At 38.7% G+C, this 23,612-nt stretch overlaps 2 protein-coding genes across 2 annotated transcripts in view; both read left to right on the top strand.

The window, feature by feature from the left end:
- LOC110063424 (cyclic nucleotide-gated channel alpha-3-like) overlaps positions 1-14,596 on the top strand; it is a 42,002-nt gene extending 27,406 nt beyond the window's left edge. Inside the window, exons 7-23 of the mRNA XM_089288060.1 lie at positions 398-475; positions 1,118-1,228; positions 1,766-1,871; positions 2,204-2,453; positions 3,154-3,232; positions 3,761-3,879; positions 5,310-5,402; positions 6,062-6,158; positions 7,767-7,875; positions 8,388-8,425; positions 8,666-8,775; positions 8,894-8,963; positions 10,866-10,921; positions 11,455-11,546; positions 12,000-12,058; positions 12,593-12,631; positions 13,796-14,596. Coding sequence (XP_089144186.1) covers positions 398-475; positions 1,118-1,228; positions 1,766-1,871; positions 2,204-2,453; positions 3,154-3,232; positions 3,761-3,879; positions 5,310-5,402; positions 6,062-6,158; positions 7,767-7,875; positions 8,388-8,425; positions 8,666-8,775; positions 8,894-8,963; positions 10,866-10,921; positions 11,455-11,546; positions 12,000-12,058; positions 12,593-12,631; positions 13,796-14,203 — 1,914 coding nt within the window. The 3' untranslated portion in view covers positions 14,204-14,596. The remainder of the gene's footprint in view (positions 1-397; positions 476-1,117; positions 1,229-1,765; positions 1,872-2,203; positions 2,454-3,153; positions 3,233-3,760; positions 3,880-5,309; positions 5,403-6,061; positions 6,159-7,766; positions 7,876-8,387; positions 8,426-8,665; positions 8,776-8,893; positions 8,964-10,865; positions 10,922-11,454; positions 11,547-11,999; positions 12,059-12,592; positions 12,632-13,795) is intronic.
- Positions 14,597-14,714: 118 nt separating this feature from the next.
- On the top strand, positions 14,715-20,830 carry LOC110063467 (homeobox protein MSX-1-like). Its single transcript, XM_020770451.2, has 2 exons — positions 14,715-18,724; positions 19,282-20,830. Exons 1-2 carry the CDS (start codon positions 18,439-18,441, stop codon positions 19,707-19,709), a joined length of 714 nt encoding a protein of 237 aa, XP_020626110.2. The 5' UTR covers positions 14,715-18,438; the 3' UTR covers positions 19,710-20,830.
- The last annotated feature ends 2,782 nt before the right edge of the window (positions 20,831-23,612 follow it).

Here is a 23,612-nt window from a genome sequence, read left to right as displayed (position 1 = left end):
TTCTTACAAAGCACTACTCTGCCACAATTTATCTGGCTTTAATTAACTACGACTCGTTGACAATTTTATTTGTTGAAAAATAAAACAATCATCCTAATCAATTTTGTGACATATCGTTTGATTTTAACCTTTCCGTCGATATGTTTCGCTCTTTTGCGGACTAATTGTGACATATTTCTATAACAGTCTGTTGAACATTGAGCTTCTTGGACTTAGTATAAACACTCAAACAGTTGTAATAAGATCAGTTTTGTTACGTGCTTGAAACAGCGTAGAAACGACCTATACGTTTGGCTTCGTATTTTGCATTTCTTATTTCTGGCCTCTGTTTCTGGCTTCGTATGGAGCTTAGCCAATTATAGCTCATAATTTCTAAGGATATTTTTCTCATTTCCAGGGTGTGGTTGCAGCTATAGTCATCTATAACTTTTGGACTGTCATTCTCCGAATCGCTTTCACAGAAATGTCAGAAGAGGTAATTAGTGATAACCAATATTAAGTTTTCCTCAAGTATTTGCTACCCAACGTTTTCCTTAAAGGAGCTCAGTCACGGTATTTTGAGTTATTTTGGCCACGTACAGAATTATCTTTAAATTGAGTAAACCGGAAAATAATAGTTTACTAAGATAGAAAAACACCAAAGAGATAATAGTAAGCCAAAACGAAAGAAGGATGCATGATTAAGGATGGAGAAGATTGACACGGATTACAGACGACGAACTTGAAAAATTTAGGCTAAACTTTTCAAGATGCGCAAACCGTGATGTAGTTACTGTAAGGTTTCCTCACGCCCTCAGTTATGGTGTCATTTGGTCAGTAGCCTTTTTCTAAAGCTCATGAAATCCATAACCACAGTCTTAAAGAGCGAACAATAGACGTCTTTCATTCACGGATGACGCATCTTGAAAACCTTGACATAACTTTTTCAAGTTCGTCGATTACAAGCCGTCTCAGTCTTAGTCATTCTTTTCCTTTTTGGTTCACTATTACCTGCTTTTTATGTACCTAAATTAACTTTTTAATGTCCTTTCCTTCGTTTTGAAGGCAATTTTGTTAATCTTAAAAGGTAAACTAGAATAATTTTAGAACTTTGGAATAATTATTTTCCTGTGTGAAGTCTCTTTCTAGATATCTGTTCTGGTGGGGAGATGTTTTTGCCGATGGTTTGTATGCCTGTGACATATGCGTGCAACTCAGAACTGCTTACCGGGATGAACACGGAATTATGGTACGTGAAATTTGAGGGGTCTTGCCTTCTCCGTTACCTTTATTTTGTGTTTATTTATTTATTTTTATAATCTGTAGCGAATAACAGGAGTTCGAGAAAGCAGTTGGCTTCCTTGAGCGGGATACTAAAATCATACAGGGGATGAGTACAATTAGTAGCAAACTAATGGGGTTTATTTCAGCAGATGTTTTGCTGTCATACCTTATACTATTTGGATTCTTTTTTCCTCAACTGCCTTTTCGTTGCGCAATTTGTCTCTTCCCCGTCATTTTTATTTGGGATACGGTAGAAAAGAGTATGATCCAAGAGTATATGAGAGCATAACCGACTGTGCTAATTTTGTGTTTCTGACTGGAGGGGTTGAGAGGGGCTAATTCCGCGCCATGATCCGAGTAGGGTGAGCAGTTATATGGGATGGTGGGATATAGAACTTGGGAACTTCCGACCTCCTTTTCCAACCACGCCCTTCTCATGACAGTGAGTGGCAGGTCTATTTTGGTATGGAGCTTTTCTCATCAGATTATTGTTTCATTTAAGATTAAAGATCCTGTGCAGTTGAGAGAGATGTATACAAAAAACAGAAGATTTAAAGTTGATATTATTTGTCTTCTCCCTTTGGAAACACTCTCCAGTCTAACATTTTGTGAGTAGTACAGGATTTATCATTCACAACTGCGTTATTTATAAAGTACTGAATAACTTGAAGATACCAGGTTCTGTCTTAGCTTATTATGATCCGTCGGAATTTGTATTGGTTTTGTTACATCGTACAACCGTATCAAACTTCTACGTTCATTTCTTCACCGTTTATGATACGAAAAAATCACTACATCGGGAAGCTTACTCGGGAATAATGTTTTCTGATATGGAGAGGGGACTCATACTTAATCAGGTAGTGTAGCTGGTGATTTAGCCTAAAACTGATACGTTAGAGTTTACAGTAAAATGGCTTCGTCTTTTGTTTTTTTTCTCTAGTTCCCTGTCAAATCTCGCTGTTGCGTTTGTCTAGACTTCTAAAATGGCACTCCGTGGAAACGTTTTTCTTTCTGAGTGACTACAGAACCAGCAAACCCAATCGTCTCCGGGCTTTCAAACTCATTCTGTATCTGAGCGTAGCCATGCATTGGGTCGCTTGCCTGTATTATACCATCTCTGAGTATGAAGGACTGGGAACTAATGATTGGGTGTACACCGAAACTGAGAAAGGAGGGGATCGCTTTGTAAGGTCAGTGTTGAATAAGGATTTATATCAATAGCTCTTACTTACCTCTTACTAGGTGCGTTCTGTAAGTCACAGACCGAGGTTTTTTCCCTTCGGTTAATGGCTCAAGCGCAAAGATCTTGGGCCATAAATCGAAGGGTACAACGAGGATCCGTAACTTGCGACACGTACCGAGAAGACGAGGTTGGTAAGATATTAATTATATTTCTACTGTTTGTTTTGACGGATTCAGGAAACGATTTGAGTCACGCCAAACGGCTTCACAAGTGAGCGACGCTAGTCTAAAGAAAACGAGTTAATTTGAAATCGTTGCTAAGTGAGGTCTTAAGTCGTTAGCACGTTTTAATATGCAATTGAAAGAAAAAGATAGTGTTGTTTGCCATGAAAGTTAACAACAGTCGTCGAAATGTGAGTCATTCAGAGAACCTTTTCTATTTGATTTTCCATTAAGCCTTCCCCTTACATAGTAAAGCTACACCGTGAGATAAGCTGTTCATGGATTTATATGATCTACGGATGCCGATGAAGTAAAAACTAGTCATTCAAAAGGTCACGTCCATTTTGATGTAAATTCCGTTATATTACTGTCTTGTGACGAGGCTGCCTTGGAAAAAACTAGCCTAAGATTATTCTTCATAACTAACAGAAAAGGAAAATGAGGTAAACATGTTTCTTGAACTGAAAATCTTCTGTTATCTTACAGGAAATATGTTAAGTCCTTTTACTGGTCTGTTCTTACCCTGATGACGATTGGTGAAACCCCAAGTCCCCAGACAAACGTAGTAAGTTAATGTAATCTCGGAAACGTACTTTCCGTAAGCACCCTTATAGCCAGACGTCAAAATCAAGCTGTGTTACATCATCATATACTTAATCACTCTGGCCTCATCAGTATGAGTCTTGAATTTCCAGAAAGACTGATATGTAGTAGATGTAGTGGCAGGCGTCTCCTGCACATATAAATTTTCAACCCTTTGAAACGACCTGATCTCCAATAAACGAAACGTTTTGCGCTTATCTCCGGTATCTATAGAATTAAGTGACCCTACTACTACTATACTGCTGGTTGGGATGCTAATCTATCACAGGTTAACCATTCCTTACCACCCTCGTAGGTATTTTTCCCTTTTGCCTCAACAGTAGTCGCTGGCGCCCTAAGGTCTCACAAGTAAGAACACAGCATAAGGGCACTGACTCCGCTTGAACTCTCGACCTTCCAAACTCTTATCCAGCCCACTTATCATTAGACCACTGCCCCTCCACAGACGTGCGTGTCGACTTAGCAAATTTCTTTTCTCTCACCTGTACAGGAATATATCTTCACTGGCTGCATGTTTCTTCTTGGAATATTCGTGTTTGCTACCGTTGTAGGCAACGTTGGTGACGTCATCAGCAACATGAATGCTGCGAGAACTAATTTTCAGGCGAGGTTGGAAATTCAATATTTTGCATAACAGATTACACTTATTATTCATATTAATTGTTTTGTCTTTAGATATCAAATTTTCATTGCTCATGCAGAGCCCTCTTGTTTTGATTAATTTTATAAGTAAAGATAATACCGTAAACTTCCGAAAGTAACGAGTCGACCCCCCGAAAGTAACGTCCAAAAATTGTGGCTGCTAATAAATCCCGAAAGTAGCCAGCCCATCCAAACCTCTTCTCTCTCCACGAAAATAGTATATATATTTTTCCAGTCAATAGTCAAGTGAAAGTTAGGTACCGCGACTTGATTTAAGGCAATATACAACAAGGGAAGGTATCGCGTATGCCGCGAAGCGCTATGAAATGTCAGTTTGCTTTACCAGTTAATGTTGTGCCGTGTTAAACAAAACCCGTAGAATGTTCTTCAAGTAATCGGAACGCACTATAGGAAACTTTGATTCAACTTAATATCATTTTCAACATAAGCGTATTAGAAGGAACGTTTCTTCAAATTTAAATTTAAAACTCGACCAGCCCACTAAGATATTGTTACAGCAAACCAACGTAGCAGTGCGTCATGAAGTAGCTAGAAACAGTTTACGGTATCTGGCAAGCTTTCCTGCCGACCACTGACAACACCAACTAGTTTTATGAACTGTTTTCACTAATTTCCGGTTTTTTACCTCGTAAAAAGAGCCCAGTCGCACCAACTTTATATATCGTTTTTTGCTGCCCGAAAGTAATTACCCCTCGAAAGTAACGACCCTCCCCCCCCCCCCGGAAGTAACGAACCCCAAAGGCTGCTATATCCGAAAGTAATTAAGGGCGCTACTTTCGGGAGTTAACTGTAAATGAATTGCATTCTGCAGAGGAAAGAGGCCACTTTTTGTATTGATCAAACTTTCTCTCCCTTTTGTCATTACGAGTTTAATGAATGAAGGTATATGCCAATTTTTCCTTTTCGAGAAACCCACTCAAACCCTAACTTAATGGTACACTCGTCGCTTCAAATTTCAGGGAATAGCCATAAAGGCCTTGTCCACTCTACGCTTGAGAAATTTGAAAACGGAGGTTTCACTTTGAAAACGCATTAGATGTTTTCCGTCCACACTATATATGCCTTGGGAATTTAAGAACGCAACATCACCGGTCATTTTAGATTTGTGTTTGAGGAACACTCGGTCAGGGAAATCACGTGATTATCGTGACGCCATGGTTTTCAAAAGGCTCCGTTTTCAAAATGTTTGCCGTCCACACGAAAACGAAAAACTGAAGTACTCAAATTCCTTTGGTTGGAAGAGCGTTTTGGAAAAGCTCCGTTCTCGTGACGGATTGGTGTGGACGGTAGGCCTAACCATAGAAATAAAGCTGCGTTTTCAAATTTCTCCGGTGTAGTGTGGACGCTGCCTAAATGACACGCTTTTTTAATTGTAGAATGGATTCAATCAAGCAATTTATGGAGCATCACAACGTACCACATGCGCTGCAGACTCGAGTCAAAAGATGGGCTCACTACGCGTGGAGCAGGTTTGTCACGTGTGCTAGAGATGTTTAACCAAGTCTACGAAAAGATGACATTCGATAAGCACTCAATCAAATGCCGTGCTCCTAGTTTGCCGTGTAAGAATAAGAATATTGATGAAATAGCAGGCACTATTTACTTGCAAAATAATGCCACCCTTCAAAACAGTGCTATATCTTAGCTTTCATTTGAATAATAAGACATTAAGGCTTTATACAGACTTGAAGTTTGTGCAGCTCAATAAACATTACCCACGTGAATGTACTGCTCAGTAGATATTATTTGAATGGTCACACTAATAAGGTTTTATCCGAAACTTTGAAGTTAGATTAACATTGCGAAAAAAAAAAAAAGAGAAAAAGAAACACTGCTCACTGGCTTTCATTCAGCAGTCACACTCTAGTATTTCGAACAACATGAAAAAGTTAGAAAACATGATATAATCGACATGTGGTTTTGACTCTTTCGGAATTAGTGACTTAAATACAAAACTGCTTCCAAAGAAACATCAACACCGGTCATTAAAAGAAGCCGAATGTAGAGTGTTTGGAGTTCGTGGGCTCCTGAAAATTTGTTGGTTTCTGACTGATCTCTGGAAATACTTGAGGATTTTGTCATTTTGTTTGAGAAGTGAGTATCCTTTCATGTTGATGCTGTTTATCAGAACACAAGCTTTGGAGGAAGGAACATCTTTGGAAATGTTACCTGAGAGGCTAAGGACTGAAATCGCCATTCATGTGCATCTGGACACCTTACGAAAAGTATGTTTTTCAATGTGGCTGTTGATATTTTCAAGTAACAGCTATTTGCACAGTATGCAACCAATAAAGACGGAGGCAAGTGATGAAGTTTCAAATAATGTGAATAGGTGGTAAAACGAAGTTCCTTGGATAAATATGGGAAGATATTAGAGTGAAGAAAGCATGTACTACAATGACCATGAGTAGAGACAAAGTTTTCCGAGAAAATGGTCTCCGTTGTCACCGTAGTTTTTGTACTATGCTCGGAAGGAGAATGAAGATGAATGTGGAAATTAATACCCTTTAAAAGTGCTATCTCTGATGTACTTTTTACATTTGTAAATTCTCTTTAAACGTAAATCAAATTTGTTCTTTTATACATGTATAACGTCGTGTTTAAGCCTTTCTTCTCAGGTTGCGTCCACACGACGCCGAAGGAATTTGGAAACGGAGGTTTCACTCTGAAGACGCATCAAATGTTTTCCGTCCACGCTACGCCGGAGAAATTTGAAAACGCGTGTAACAATCACCGGTCACTTTGAATTGGTGTTTGAGGAAAACTCGGGTAGGGAAATATCATACTTAAGGTAGCCTCGTCGTTTGCGAGAAGCTTTGTTTTCTGTCCGCGCTAAAACGCAAAGCCGGCGTTTTCAAATTCCTCCAGTTTGGAGAGCGTTTTCGAAAAACTCCGTTTTCTCGACGGATTAGTGTGTAGGGAAGACCCAACCGGAGAAATAAAGCTCCGTTTTCAAATTCCACCGGCGTGGTGTGGACTCGGTGTTAATGAATACAAAGAACCGTAACTAATTTTTATGTGACCAGTCTGGTTTGGCGATTCCTATATAACGTTCCAGCTTCAGTTTTTTAAGTGTCAACAGTCCTCTACATTCTGAAGGTATAATAAATTTTAATCAACAATGATTTAGATAAACATATACAGGCAAAAACTAACGATAGATAAATCCGACGTTTCGGCGACATCTTGGCGCCATTGTCAAGGGAAACTAATTAAATATGCGATTTCAAGGGTAACTAAGAGTTCAGAGTTTCTAATTTGCATAAGTTAGACAAAGACTTTAGCGCGAACTGAGTCTGATTGTACATTTAAACACGGTCGTAATTGTTTAATGAGTAACATCTCATTAATGAGACAATCAAACTTGTTGTGGCATTTTTTCAACACGCTAAAACAATTGCGAAGGTCATCCGGAATCCTGCCTGCGTGTCTACTATCATAGTGATTGCGTACTGACGAGGTCTTGCTTCAGTACGCAATCACTATGATAGTAGACACGCAGGCAGGATTCCGGATGACCTTCGCAATTGTTTTAGCGTGTTGAAAAAATGCCACAACAAGTTTGATTGTCTCATTAATGAGATGTTACTCATTAAACAATTACGACCGTGTTTAAATGTACAATCAGACTCAGTTCGCGCTAAAGTCTTTGTCTAACTTATGCAAATTAGAAACTCTGAACTCTTAGTTACCCTTGAAATCGCATATTTAATTAGTTTCCCTTGACAATGGCGCCAAGATGTCGCCGAAACGTCGGATTTATCTATCGTTAGTTTTTGCCTGTATATGTTTATAATAAATTTTATCAGCTCTTTTTGTCTCTGTACTAACAGGTCAAGATTTTCAAGGACTGTGAACAAGGGCTGCTATGTGAATTGGTTCTTAAGCTTCGACCACAAATATTTTCACCAGGGGACTATATCTGCCGCTGTGGAGAAATAGGTAAAGAGACACTAGAACATTTCTTCAGTGTGTTTTAATATCAAGCGTTAGTGTTAACCAGTCCCGCTGGAAAATCATCTTGGACGGAATTACGTTTCTTATTATCAAATCAAAATAAAATTTGAGCAGTCGGTAGCATCTCGAGCGTTTCTTCCGTCATAAGGACACGTCACATGGTGCCTCTCATTAACTGCTTTCGCTCGTAAGCCGAGGAGACCGCTACGTGATCATTGACAAGCAATGATGTAAAATACTGTGGCAATTTTTCTCACCTAAAAACCTTCTGTTGCCTTGGCAAACTGATTTATTTTTCCTTCTGCCTTTTAACAAGTTTCACAATTACATGATAAAGGGCTTAAGATTTTTTTAAAGCGCATTTTGAAGGCGGGATCAGCCATAAGTGAGACACTTAATCTAATCATTGTGTTCCGCAGTTTAATGCTGTTCTTAGGATTAACAGTGTTCTTAATCATGGTGTATTCTTAACCTTAACTCGTGTTTCGTTTTCTTAGGGCGAGAGATGTACATCATCAACAATGGTAAAGTCGAGGTAAGATGTGAAAAGATTTTATCATCTTTCTGACCCTGTGCATGAGCATGCTCCCTAACGAGAATTTGACAAAATACAAAGGTGGTCTTACTAACTAACCGAAAGTAAAATAGTATGTTATATTTTAGTGTAAATTCACTGCAATACCGTACTTTTAACGTTTCTCTGTATGGTCAAGTGATATTAATACTCTCCCCCGTAGATCTTAATTTTAATGTCACTACCATCTGGGATTTTCAGGTGGTAATAGCAGACTCGAACACTGGAGAAGAAGTTGTAGTAGCTTCTCTTTCAGAAGGAAACTATTTTGGAGAAATCAGCTTGCTTAGACTTGATGAAGGCAAAAACAGGTTAGAATAAACTGAAAAAAAATAAATAAATAAATAACGGCGTGGTAACGTGTACATGCTATGCAAGTATTCACTAACGTTTTAAATCACCCTGAACTGTTGCGTTTGTTTGATTCAGGCGCTCTGCTGATGTAAGGTCGGTGGGATACTCAGAATTGTTGTGTTTGTCTCAAAAGGACTTGATGGAGGTAAGATTCTAGCGTTATTTTTGTGAGAGAAAAAGCTTTATTACTCGGGCTTCCGTAGGAAAGCCCGAGTTATAAAATCCAAGCGTTTTGGTCGCCAAAAAGGGGGTCATGGTCCCAGGCGTTCCATGCGTATACCGTGGAAACTGGGGACGAGAAACGCGACATTACTCGCTCTTCGTGACAGAATGCGGTGTTTTGCGAAGAACGTTTCGGCAAGAATCGTGCCTTATACGTTCATCTCACATACAAAGATGTCGATCGTTTTCGGAAAGGGTCGGTCCACGAATTATATTGCTTGAAAGCCAGCCAGGTAAGCAAAGTTCACGCTCGAAATATTCTCGTGAGATAACAACTGAGCTGATCGCGGTATGAGTTCAAACTACGAAAACACTGACAAAAAACAGTCAGTCAATGACGGTATGTGGCTACTGCTGTTATTATTTAGAACACTGCAGTAAAACAAATCATATTGCAATAAAACGAGTTAAATACGAAAACGTTTTTGGACTGGTAGCTCATTAAAAACATGCGACTTGTTTCTTGCACCGCGCAAAATATGTCGATCCCTAAAGTTGTAAAGATAAGACTTTCGGTAACTTGAATTAAATGTCTTACCTCCAAGTTAGTTGGCTTTCTAGTAGGGTGCAGAAAAAAAAAAATAACGTGTGGTTTTGGAGGCAAATTGTGTCGGAAAATTAAACCTTCGATTGTGCGGGGAATTGTGCGGGATTATTGACGAACCAATGTTCTTGCCAAGTTCTAAGGAAAATCTGCATTGACGATAGTTTAGCCAGGTATTTCACTAGTAGTTCAAATATATTCAGCAGTCTTAGCAATCGTCAATTCCTTCTAGAAAACTCTGTCTGACTGCTAAGGAAAATCATGGTGCGTGACATGAACTAGACGAATATGAAACCAAAATAAATAGCAAAACAGAGAGCCGCATCTTCCCTTATAAATGAGTTCCTTTTTAAAAATACTCCTGCCTTGATTCAATAAAAATATGTAGCTTGAATATTTCTTCATAAACTGCGTTAAGGGTCGCAAATTCTCGGAAGTTATCCGCAAAAAACACAACTTGAAAGTTTATGCAAATTAAGTGCAATGCAATTTGCGCCTTGTCCTGGGACTGCTGTCTTCGCGAAGGAGTTTATCTATTCGGCTTCCAAAGGAGATAAGACTCTTGAAAAGGGTTTAAGATCGCAACACGACAAAGGTGTTCAGCTGCACAATTCACTCGGATCGCCACGACCAGTAAATGAACTTCGTACAATTTCTGCTAGTATGTACAATGTAATCGCCATAAGTTGAAAAAGACCTGGAAAATTCTTTGCAAACAAGTTCTCCATAAATGCGTAGACAGCTGTGCTTGATTCTTGAACCAAAATGGTTAAAACTTACAACTTGCGATTGGATTAGAAGGATACTCAACGAAACAACTTGAATAGTAAATATCCAAGCGAAACTCTTGTGCTAAAATATCCTGATTCTTTAATTTGTTTTTATTGTGTCTAATACGCGTTTTCGTAAAGTACGATTTGATACTGCTGCACGAAGCCCGAGTAAACGCTCTTAGAGCGTCTAGTTGACACTTACGTTACAAAGTACAATGATTGTTGGAAACGCACTTTGCACAACAAAGGAAAAGTATACTTTACTATGGTATACTGCTTAGATCACGTTTAGATACATGTAAGGCAATTACAAAGGAACAAAGTAACTTACACCTTACTCAGTTACCCGCTACTTTACTTAAGTGGGTTCGTAAGAAATAGATAAATAAATAATCCTGGCTTAATGTTAACATTCAGCACAACAACCTATCGGTATCCTCGGTCATGGTTATAGCCGATCAGAGAAAATTAATGTTAGCGCAAACGTAAAGGGATTATTTTTTGACAGGCTTTAGAAGAATATCCTGACGCTAAAAAGGTGCTGGAAAGTCAGGGGCGGGACAGGTAAATAGTGTGTTAAATTTGTTGTGTGATATATATACTTTGAAGTACAAACGCGCTACCCTTACTACGAAAATTCTCAGTGATTAACGGCATGGAATAAACATGCTGAAGCGTATGCAGTCTTGCAGCGCCCTGGCATAAAACCCATATAACTATAGTTATGGAGTCTTTTAGATAGCCTTTCTTTACGCCTTGCCTTTCTTTGTTCGAACAGGAGAAAGAAATGGACACATAGGTCGGGTTGTCGATTTGCCCCAGTCAAACTTGCCTGGATGAAGTTTTAATTTTGGCATCATTCAACTGAAACATTGCTTCACGATAAGTTCGAAGGGCTTTGGATCGGTTAACATTAGCAATCGTTTAAGATAGAGAGTGTTTGGTTTGATTCTGTTATCCTTACAAGGCTGAGTAAATCAGTACCTTTTGGCTGTTGGTCATCAACAGCATGAATGATTAGCCCGTGAAAATTCTAATTTCTAAGAGTGTGTGTACTCCTCGTCATTTATCGCCAACAAAAATTTGTTCTTTTTTAGATTACAGAGAACAAGGCTGGAAAGCAATCTTTCAATACCTCGACCAGATCGTACAGAGACAGAAAAATTTCATAACTTTGAATTTAATTTTGGTGAGTATCCCAAGTCGGCTTTACTGATCTCATAAACCTAAACCCTAGTACAGATAAAGTGTGGATTAAAGAATATTCAGAGGAAATTTAGATTTGATATTGGTGAGCTTAAGTTTAAACCATCGATCCAAAGTGTAGACTTAATTTGTTTTAAAAGTAAACGATTTTCATGCTATATGTCAAACACGAAAGACCGTGTGACCACATTTTCCAAACACCAAACGTAAGAGAAAATAAAAGGGGGAATAAAATCGGGAAAATCTATGGTAATTAAGATCTGATATCCAAACACCGTCATAGTCATGATAAAATAATAGTGATTTTGAGAATGTATCTTATTCCTTCTTGTACTCTAAAGCCAGGCTGCTAGTTTGGACTGAAGTGTTTCATTTCGAGTTCAGTTTCGTCGTTCTGTGTCTTTATTTTTCCGTACCGTCTTTTTTACATTCACAGCAAGAGAAATAAATACAATGAAACAACTGCTAGAAGAAATGAAAGACAGCAAAAGGGAGGTTAGTACAATGGTTCGCACGTTCTCTTGGCTCCTTTTCATAAATGATTTATTTCTTAACCCTCTCACTCCCAAGAGTGCCATGTGGTACAATATGCCATTATATGTTCGATATATGTTGTTTTTTTCTTACCAAATTTGAACAGCCTTGGATAGATCTCTCTTTTGAAAGTATTAAATCAAACTCCCACCCCCCCCCCCCCTCTCCCCACTGCCTCTTATATGAGACTTGATTAACCACCCCTACAAATTTTATTTGATCTCACATGAAAATAAGAGCTGCAAATTAAGTAATGGTATAGTGATATACCCCAATCATAGGAGGAGTAAGATATCTTTCAATATTTTTCTTTTTTTTTTTTGAATGCGTTTCAATTCAAATTCTACCAAAAAGGAACTTGGAATGAAAAAAAGTAACCTTCCTCGGAACCGCCGCTTTCGAAAAATTGAACAAAATAAAACAGCTCATTTCATAAAGGATGACTGTTCCTATTTGTAACGAGTATTAGTTGTTTTTTTTCTGGTCGTTTTTCAGTGTTACAAATGCGATCATATAAAGACTCTCGAAGGAGAGGTAAGTCATTACCTTAAAAATGCTCATATCGGTAATCGGCAATAGACCCCTGTTACAAGATCTATTAGAGCAAGCGTGATTTAGCAATTAACTATCACTTTAAATAACAATACTTAGAGAATGTTTAGAGAGGCAGCCACATCAGCCTTAGCTGGTTTTCATGCGGGTCCTCTATCCTGGTTGAATTGGAATTTGGAGATGTTGGTTTTTGTGGAGGGAGGAAAACCCGAGAACCGGGAGAAAATCCTCGGAGCAAGGCGAGAACCAACAACAAACTAAACGCACATGTGGCACCGGGTCGGAATCGAACCTGGGTCACATTGGTGGGATGCAAGCGCTCTCACCACTGCGCCATCCCGGTCATTCGCTTTCTTAGTCTATTAACTCGCAATCAAGAGAGGACGAAGGGTAAGAGAGCCAATCCCCCATATAGGCGTTATTCCCAAGGTAATCCCTCTGAAGGGATTACCTGTAATCCCTCTGATTTTTAGATAATTATTGGTTTCCAATTTTCACCAGATAATGGTGCCACGCTTGTTGCATGGATGTTTTCTTGGCAGATGAAAATGCGCGTAAAGCCGCTTGCCTTGTCCAGATGAGTAAAATGTACGTCACAGGTCTGGCAATTCCAGACCCTGCCCGGGATTTCTAAAGCCGGGAGGGATCTAAAAATAGCTTTAGAAGGATTACTCTAGGAACAATGCCTATATGATGGATTAACTCTCTTACCCTTCATCTTGTCTTGCCTATTTAACAATTATTCCACGAACGCGCGTTGGATATGACGGGGTAGATAGCCAACGAGGCGCCGAGTCGAGTTGAATGATCTCATATCCAACAAGCGCGAGTGGAAAAATTGTTTTATTAAAATTCATAAAAACGCCCTCAAAATATAGAAAACTAAACTAAAATAGAAATGAAAACATCCCAAAAAATCACGCTTATGCTTACTTTATTGGTAGTTCATGGTATAATGGCTCGTAACCCATGATGGTTAAGCCAATGAAAACTCTCGAATTGCATTATCCAATGATCCAGTTTTTAATAATTAGAAATAGCTTAAAAAACAATACTTGGACACAACGAAAGGTATTAGGATGTTTGAACCAAAAAACAGAAAACGCCGCGCTACCATACTTATAGACATTTTCACTTAATTTCCAGTGTTTAAACTTAAAGGCACAGGTTGAAAAACAAATGGAGGAACTCCATCTAATAAAACAACAGATAACTCTTCCATGTAGATCACATAATGAAGAAAAAAGAAGAAATAAGTCCAGTGCTGAAGCGAGGGCAGCACAACGGTTAATTCAGCGAGTCATTTCAGCAGCTAGACTGGCCGCGTCACAAAATTCTAGAACTTCTCAGGAGAGGCAAACGTCGCATTTTAACAAGCAGAGTCAAGATGCGACACAAAATGAATTGAGACGAAAAGCAAATGGTGTGAGGGATGATTGTCCTGAGATATACTTGGAGAGTGATATCGATGGCCTTTGTTACCTTGGCCCTCGAATGAGATCTTTGAGAGATGATAACAATAATGGAAATAATAGTAATCCCGGGATCAGATAAAACCGCCGCAGACTTGTGGTGCTACTGTCACGAAGCCGCGGACTGGTCTTGGAATCAAGCACCTGCTTACTGGTCAATGAGACATGGAGTGGTTAAGGAAGGGGTGTCAGGAGTTTTGCGACATCCTCAGTGCCCTCCAAAATCTTGATTTTGAAACTGAACTCATTATCATTGGGGCTACACGGTTTTAATCATGCTGCTAACTTGGTCGATATGGTGTTCTTTTAGCACTTCTAGTACTTCTAAACAAAAAAACATATTATCCTCACTGCCTCATTGTCAATAATAAGTGTTGCGAGGACACTGGTGTTTTGTCCTGGTGTTGTTGATATCGACGGTGTTATTATTGTCAAGGAAAATGCAAATAATAGAAAGCCAATTTTAAAACGTAAATTGTTTACTTTGCATCTGATCAATCTTATTATGGTTAGTGCAGATTGTTTTCTGGTCCTCGCAGAAAAGGCATGAGAGGTGGAAATTTATAGTTCTCTTAGAAGCTTGATCATTTTACGTTCATGAAGGGCCTAAATATCTTGGAAAAGCTGGAAAGGTGGGAGGTTTTATTACCGGTAGAGTGAGGGGAAGCTTCATACGGTAAGTGCAAGAGATCTTCACACTCATATACTCCCTATACTTACATTTCAAGAGCACAGGTTCTTTTCCCCAATATTTTAGTTTGATTTGTAGAGCACCCGACAGCCAGTCTTACACTCACAGATTTGTTTGCCTTTCCCCTTGTACATTCGTAGGCGTTCTGTTTGTTTATAATTTTTTTCCATCTCTAGTCTTGTTTTCTAGCAATAACCCTCTGATCATTATTTGTTCGTAATATCCGACTGATAACTAATAAGCCACTTACGATTTTCAAGGTACCAACGTAATCTACACTGAGCTTCCCTTCACCTCACAGAAACACCTGTGACATTATGACTTGAGTTTATTTATTGTCAGTGGTACGTGACCATGATCGCATCATCTACAGATTGTCATCTTTACTTCGTACCGCATAGTTACTATCAACTGTAAGCTTCAGTCAGATACTTTTATACTGAGGCAAGGTTGCCACGGGTCAGGAAATGGTCAGGGAAAAAAATTCTTCAAGGTCAGGGAAAAGTCAGGAAATGTTATTTTTAGTCAGGGAAAATTGGCATTTTGAAGAAAAGTTAGGGAAGATTGAAATAACCTAACACGGCTGATTAACACCATTGAAGGCTGGAAGAAACACTTGGGGTCACTGATCTCAACGATAGTTCTTAATAAAGAAAGAAAATTTGTTCAAAACTTATCAGTCATAATGAACAGCTGTAAGTTGAGGCTAGTAGGTGCTACTAGATCTGACATTTTGTATTTATTTGGTCAGGGAAATTTTATTTTTATCAGGGAAAAATACGGGAATTTTTAAACACGCTGTCTGTGGCAACCATGTGAGGGAAAAACGTAATACAAAAACGTGCGATGCCATCTTTTTTAACAAAGATTTATGGTGCCAAGTTAATGGTTGATTGTGAAGTACATGTAGGTCAAGTTATTAGCTGAAAACAAATGGCAAAGCCTAAGAGCATTTTAAATAGGGAAACAATTATTGAAAAACCAATTTCAAATTTAATGTGACAATAGTTCCGGTGTTGAATTACGATATATTTAGAGCATGCCAGGCAAACTTCAAAATAAGTTTCTTTCCGATTGTCCGATGTGTTCTAAAACTGTCGAATTTGAATCCTGAAGAGCTTCATCGCGATTGGCACTTTTTGACCTCGTCGTTCAAAGATTGCAATCCATTTCCAATTTTCCTCTATCTTAACCCTTTTCGTTCCATTCTGATCTATTGTCAACTCTTTTGTTGATATTCCATCTCGAATTAAATAACTATTATTTTGCTTTTCCTAAAATTTTAAGAAAATCTTACATCAATGCACTTTGTGGCTGTTAGAGATAGCACGACATGAAACCTGTGTCAGTGTTCAACTTTGTAACTGCATACGACGAGCCAACTGGCCCATCAGACCGAAGTTTATCCCAGTTTCTGTAGCATGAAGCGACTAGGAGTAGTTCTACTCACGCCTGGATGGGATGCTAGTCTATCGTAAGGTTATTCCCAGCATTAAATTCGCCGGTACCCATTTATGCACCTGGGTCACAGGGTGAAGAGAGGCACTGTGCGAGTCAAGTGTCTTGCCCAAGAACGCAGCACAATGTCCCTGGCCCAGGCCTGGACTCGAACCCGGACCACTTGATCCGGAGTCGAGCGCACTAACCATCAGGCCACCGCGCCTCCCTATGCAGATAAAAGTTACTGAGTTATTACCTTATGATTTTTTTTTTTGTTCTATTCAAGCTCCACTGGATAAAACTCTATTGTGTGACCATGCAAATATGAAAGCTATTGAGACAAGTGCATACGTGTCGTGCTGTTTATTATGTTGCACAAAGTGGTCTGTGGGTGAAACTCTAGTGTGTGACCATCCAAATGAAAGCTATTGAGCAGGACTTTCATGTGGTACTGTCTATTATGCTGTACAAGGTGGTTCTAACTTCTAAGTTTGTGGATGAAACCTCGATCTGTGACCATGCAAATGAAAGCTATTGAGCAGTTCTTTTATGTGGTACTGTTTATTATGCTGTACAAGGTGGTTCTAACTTCTAAGTTTGTGGATGAAACCTCGGTGTGTGACCATGCAAATGAAAGCTATTGAGCAGTTCTTTTATGTAGTACTGATAATTATAGTGTAGACGCGTTGGTACCACCTTTAAAGGCTCTGGATGAAACATTCGTTTGAAGTCAGTGACGCGAGGAAATTCATGTGTCAGTATGCTAGATTTTGCTGTTAAACTATTTTCCTAGTCTTTAAATGATACCCAATTTGTGACAATCCTTATCAGTCTTATCGTCTGCTGTTTATTACATTGTACAACGTCTACGTTTGTGGGCGAAACCATTGAAACGAGAGCATCGAGTTGTATGTTTAAATCTTTAAACAGGTTTGAACTTGTACATCTTCGTAGTGAAAATATTAATATAGTGTACAAATTTCAGCTGCTTTTGAAAGAGAAATGGGCCACCCGCACTGACAAATCTGTATCGCACCCCAAAGGTTATGATAATGAGTACGGATTGTCCCATATCACACAGATATCACCCGATGATTAATTTAGTAAAACGAACATCTTTTATCAGATGTCGGCTAATGATTGCTTTGACGCGTATCTGAGAGATAACCATTGTTGGGTCAATTGCTATTCAAACTCTTTCAATGGAAATTAAATTCTCTGGGAAATTGTTTACTTAAAGGCACCTCCAATACAGCGAGCATTATCACGGCCTTTGTGCAAGAACTGTAGCGATCATATTGCACGTGTAGCAAAAACTGTACTTCAACAACGTGATTGTTAATCTGTCGCATTTCCACTTCATCTTTAAGGTAACTAGGGCAGGTATAGGCTGATATTGGGTTTTCTCTCGAAAACCCTTTCGTTATTAAGAGGTATTAATTATTGATAAGATAAAATCTTGTAGTGAAATGGTTGCCCGTGTTGACAGCTTAATGGAAATGTCCAAAATCAATCAAGCTCTTTGCAAACAACTCGCGTTGTTGCTCTCACGGACCGCATTTGACAGAACAAAAGAAACCTTTTCTGGCATGCTGTTTATGTACCGGGCACGACAACCAGAAATCTAAACTTCGTCAAAGGGAAGATTCTTCGTGGTTAAAGAAGAACCTTATAACCCGGTATCAAATGATTAGCGGTTTAAACATTCACACTTTTGAAGTACTACATATTAATAAACTGCGTAAGGTACGTGCAAAGTTTAGAGCCTGAGAGTCGCTTTAATGGATATGAGTAAATGTAAGCAAAGCTTAAAAGGAAAATTGAGCCTTATCTGAAAGAGGGCCGACTAATCAAACACAGATGCGAAAGCAACACTCTTTCATGCCGCAAAACTGTTACTACTCCGAGGGACAAATGGTTCAGGGAAATTAATAACAGCTTCTAACTGCGACCAGATCTACTGAGCCATGCAATGCCTTTGAGGCTTTGTTTTCTAGCCATCAGAGCGAATTAGAATCAGCTTATGTAATCCGTGTACTCATCTGTTGCTAATAAAAGCTGACAAGAATATGTATTATGTGTAAATACACTTGAACTAAGTAAAATTCTCTGATCTCAAATCAATTTACCGAGAACTATGCCACATGATAAACACTCGTAATAACACCATACCGTAAAATCAAGCCATGGCTAAACAAGGCAGTGACCGGACCCAGAGTATCAAGCATCAAAGGCGCCCTAGTCCTCTTAAGCCCTACCTTGCATTTTCAATTGATAGTATTTTGGGAAGAAGAGACGAAGATAAAACCGCGCTACATCCAACGCAGGCGCCTCCAGAAAAGGAGGCGCGTACGAGACGAGAAAGCGAAGAGCAGCCTAAGCGGCCACCTACAGAGGACAATATGGACTTGACGAAGATTCGCCATCTACCTTGGTTGGCCTACACTCGTTATTCACCGCCTAAACTTCCAAGTGAGTATGTTGTTCTTTTGTTCATTTAAAGCTGACGAGGAGGGGCTGCAGCTGTGTCATGCTTGGGGTTTGACAATGTTTTTCATGAACCTTTTAAATGTGTTTGTGATTTGTGCGATTGCCGTTTGACTTTCGCCCTCGGCAATGACTACCTTATTTCAAATGCTACAATCTTTAAACCTAATTAACACAGTCCATTTGAAAAACAAAGCAGTGGATGTGGCTTATATTTTGATGTACGGTGAAAAGTCGACCCAACTAGCCTTAAGTCTGGTTTTAAAATATCTTTGGAATTGTAGAGAGTTGGCAAAACAAGGAAGGTAAATTTAAAAAATCGCACTCAAGTGAAGCCGCCACTTTTTCCGGGTTAAACAAAAACATCTATCAGATAATTAGCTGTGAAGAATACTCTAAGGCTTGCATCAGTTGATGTTCGTTTTAAAGTGTGTAATTTCACTTATCCACTAGAAATATGTTATCTGGTATAAGTTTTAAAATAAACACTCAGTGTTTTTACAAAATCCGCAACAAAACAACTACGAGCTCATTTTGTTTAGGGTCGAGAAGAAAGCTAAAGAACTGCAAACGGCGCTCAAGTGGAAGCCCTCGAGTACCCTTCTCCACTTCACAGCTGATGACCTTGGAGCAAAAATACACAGAAAACCACTATCTTTCTGGTTCACAGGTTACTGAACTTGCAAGCAGCTTAAATTTACCACATCAACGAATCAAGATATGGTTCCAAAATCGACGCGCAAGGGAGAAACGGAGTCAGGAAGAAAATTCCATGGGCACTGCAACAAAGGACTACCCGCGTTTGCAGCAACAGGTTGGATTTAAGCACGCTACCACTTGCTGTGTTCCTTTCTCTCTGAGAACAAATTTGTCCATGAACTTTTGTGGCTTAGGCAACTACTCGCCCTACAAAATGTTCAGTACATTTGTTGACGTTGACGGTTACGGCTGTGGTACATTGGAATTCTGAGTAACTTTTTGGTCCAAGTCAACACAAGCCTTCAATGTTTTGAGGGTTTTTTTTTTTTATCAAAGCAGAATCATAACTGACAAACATTGAAACACCAGTTGTTAATCCAACCTATAGTTTATTATGTCTATTTCAACAGGATTATATTGTGGTTGAAAGAGAAGAAACGGGATCCTTTTTAAGTTATAATATGAATCGGTTTTACCTAGACTTGAGTTTTTATACATGTACAGTGGTTCATTACTTTGTCAGAGCACCACCCTACTGGTTGATTGTATCTTAATTTTTGTGGTTGTTGCAGCAAATGTGATTATCGAAAAGATGTTTGGAAATCGCTAGTTAAGAGAATGCGCCGATTCAGCTATGATGTCTCGGCGCCAATACCTGAATCATTGACACTGTTAACTTAAGAAAACTACAAAATTGACAGACGGCTTCATGTGTGTGGTCTGTAAATTGCATTGTTAAACTTTGCATGTTCTTTTGTTATTGTCGTTGCTTTACTCCGAGGAGGTAACACCGTGTGTCTCCTTACTAAAAGAAAAATAGGCGTTTCTGTCTGTCTGCCTGTACTGTCAAAACAATCATGTTAAATTATGACGTGAAAAAAGCTTGCTTTGTCTGCATAAACCTAAAGTAAACTTCCAATCCAAGGGGTGAATGGTTTAGGCTTTAGGTCCGTTTGACGTCCGCCGTATATTTTTAATTTTTTTGTGATGCCATATGTTCGCATGAGTATGTCTTGAGTGAAAGGTAGCTGACAGCTCAAATCCTCATTCATTTAGTAAATGCAGGGGGTCAACTGCAGCTTAGGATCTTTTCACTGACTTAAACCTCCCACTGCACCATACCATTCAAGAACTTGACACTTTACATTCGAGAATGGCCAAGTTCAAAAGTGTAAAAAATTTCAAATTTTGTTTAGCACAACATTGAATAATAAACACCGCCAGATGAGAGTATCGAGCGTCAGCGCTTGTTTGAATGGTCACACACTTGGGTTTCATCCATTCCTTCAAAAGCTAGCGCCTCATTAATGCTTAGATTCTGTGTGTAAAGTGTTTCTTTTTCACGTTGTTGCCTGAAATAAATTTGTCAGTAATCCACGCTTTCTACCTTGACTGAAGTTGTGTGTTTGATTCATACTTAAGGCAAAGTAAAGTAATCAGTTTAGTACAAAAAAGTGTACTTGCTACACAGAAGATGCATTTTAGTTTAAAATATCTTTTGTTATGGTAATCTTGATGTCGATAGGGCACTCAGTCCGTGAGGAGAGAACAATAGAAAATAGCATAAGTGCTTTTTCATTATTGCTTGGTCTCCACCTAAAGAACCTGCACATAGTATAACGAGCGTTAACAAAGGCAGGCTCCGTCACGTGAAGGGAAATACCGTCGGCGTTTGAGGGCAATAGATTACTTGCAGAGCCATTTATCACACGACAAGATAACGAAGAATTTCAATTTGGCAGTTAGCCACTACTAATGATGTATTATTGCTGTGATAAACTTTTGATAAATGGCAATAATTACAGTTCTAATGGAAGGGATAAGACTGTTTGTTCAAGTGCTGTGCGGTACTTCTTTGACGTTTTTGTTTCTTTCGCCACACTATTAAGAAATGCCTTGATCAAGCGTAGTTTCGAAATATTAGATTAAATATTTTTTACATACCAAAGTAAAAACTACTTTCTGTCATTTATGCTTAGAAAAACCTGTGCATTTCACTCTCTTTCTGTTTTATCATATACCCTTTAACATGCTTCAAGGTTCTTTTCTTAATTAACGTTGTATTGAATTCTAATAGGACAAATACTCCAGAATTTTGCTCTTATAAAATGCCTTGATAAATTAAGCGTAGTTTTGAATTCTTAAATTAAATGTCCTTTACATACCGAAGTAAAAACTACTCTGTCGTTTATGCTTAGGAAACCTTTCCGTTTAAATTTCTGTCTGTTTTATCATACACCCCTTAACATGCATTAAGGTCCTTTTCTTAATTAACGTTGTTCTGAATTCTAATAGGACGAATAATCGAGAATTTTGCTTGGTTAGCATTATGGTCAAAAGCCAATTACAAACTGTTATGAATTTCATAAAATGTGTTGATGAATCCTTATTAGCAGTGACTTTCCACTCTCGCGGTATAACTCTTTAGACTATGTTATCTTTGATAAAACCTTCTACCCACATCTTTTTCTCTCAAATTTAACCATCATTGTTACCTATGAGTTTGTGATTACCGGTGTGGAGCTTTTCTTTCCGAGTATAACGTTCTACGGATTCCTTCGACTGGACGACGATTCACTTTAGAAACCTAACTCGGCTAACATGTAGCACCAGCTCTGTTTCTTCACTGTCACCACCAAAGCAACTGAAAGCGATGCGGTTCAAAACTTGGCCGGGAAACTTGTTACTACACAGTTGCCTTTTTCGCCGTAGTAATAAATATTTTGCTTATCTGGAAAGCATACAAAAGGGCGGCTTTAATCGCTTAAATTACCTAATAACTGATTCCGGAAAACATTCAATAATCGCTTTGTAGCTCAGGTGCTGATCAATGTGTGAACAGGGAATCTTGCTCGTTGTTTTCATAACTTTGGCACCGGCGACCTAATGCATATTCCTTTTACTGACCGCACACCGCTAACCACCCAACAATAAGCCATCCTTCATAAACTTGGTACTATTTGCTATTCAATTTGTAGTTTTCTATTTCTTAATGCGGTCGGTTCTGCGGTAAATAGCATTACGGAATCCATCGCGAAAGCTAATCAACGCTAAGACGTTCATTTCATCAAGTTTTGTTTCTGTTTGGAGAAGATTTGGCGATGGGCTACAGGCGAAGATTGTGAACTTTGCACCAAAGGTTTGCCTTAATGTACTCTGAAAAATTCGCATGACGCAGTTTAGGATTATCCAGATTAACGATTCACCTTTTACGTATTCGTTGCTCATTTGGAGTCAGCAGAGATGAAGGAATTTGTCCGTCAAAGCACATTCTCACTTTAAGTATTTCCAGACAAAAACCGGAAATAACCTGTTTATTCACTCAAGTACCAATAAAAACGCAACAGTTGTACAACACAAATTTGCGCGGGATTACTTTTTATTGTGAAGCTTGCGGCTTACACTAATCATAGTGAGCTGCCAATTGTGTCAAATACACAGAATATTTCGCCTTGAAATGACTAAAAATGACTAAAAAGACCTTCCTGAACGTCTTGGCAAATCATCATTTTATGGACAATTTTCTGTTTCATTTGATGAACATCTGGGTGTAACCTATTCATTGCAAACCCTAAGTACTAATGTGACAGATTAAAAATTGCAAAAACAAGAGTTCGCTAAAGCCATCATTAGGAAAATATTGGTTGACTAATAGTAGCACACTAAGATGCTGCTCAATAGCTTTTGTGATTACTCAGCTTATAAGCTGTATTTTAGATCTTAATTTTTCGAAAGTGTCGATATCTAGATCTTGAACACAGATCATCACGATATTGACTGAAGGAAATTAAAATCCCTACTAATTAAATTAATTGCAGTAGGCCCTAGAAAGCAAATGCCGTCAATTATTCTCAGTTGCTTTGTTTGTCGATGCCAGAAACTGTCGATACACTGTTAGTGGAAGCAGTCTCTAGTCTGTATTTTCCCTCCATTGAATGCAATACACCTAGAAGAAAAATTACATTTCTCCCCTAACATCTGATAGGTCTCTTTGTGTTAATATTACTTAAAGGGCCCCATTGATTTCCCTTAAATCGTAGGTTTTGTTACTAAGGAGTTTGAACAGTGGCTACAATTCTTAGTAATGTGAATCCAACACATGGCTTTTTATTTTTGTTTCCACACAAACGAAGGCCCAAACAAATTAGACAGCTCTGAAAGTTTCATGTGTAAG

The sequence above is a fragment of the Orbicella faveolata genome, unplaced genomic scaffold, assembly GCF_042242905.1.
Source record: "Orbicella faveolata isolate gen_17 unplaced genomic scaffold, um_ofav_v1 contig_15, whole genome shotgun sequence".
Lineage (NCBI taxonomy): Eukaryota > Metazoa > Cnidaria > Anthozoa > Scleractinia > Merulinidae > Orbicella > Orbicella faveolata.
The sequence above is the reverse complement of the archived record's forward strand: the minus strand, read 5'-3'. Positions and strand labels throughout refer to the sequence as shown.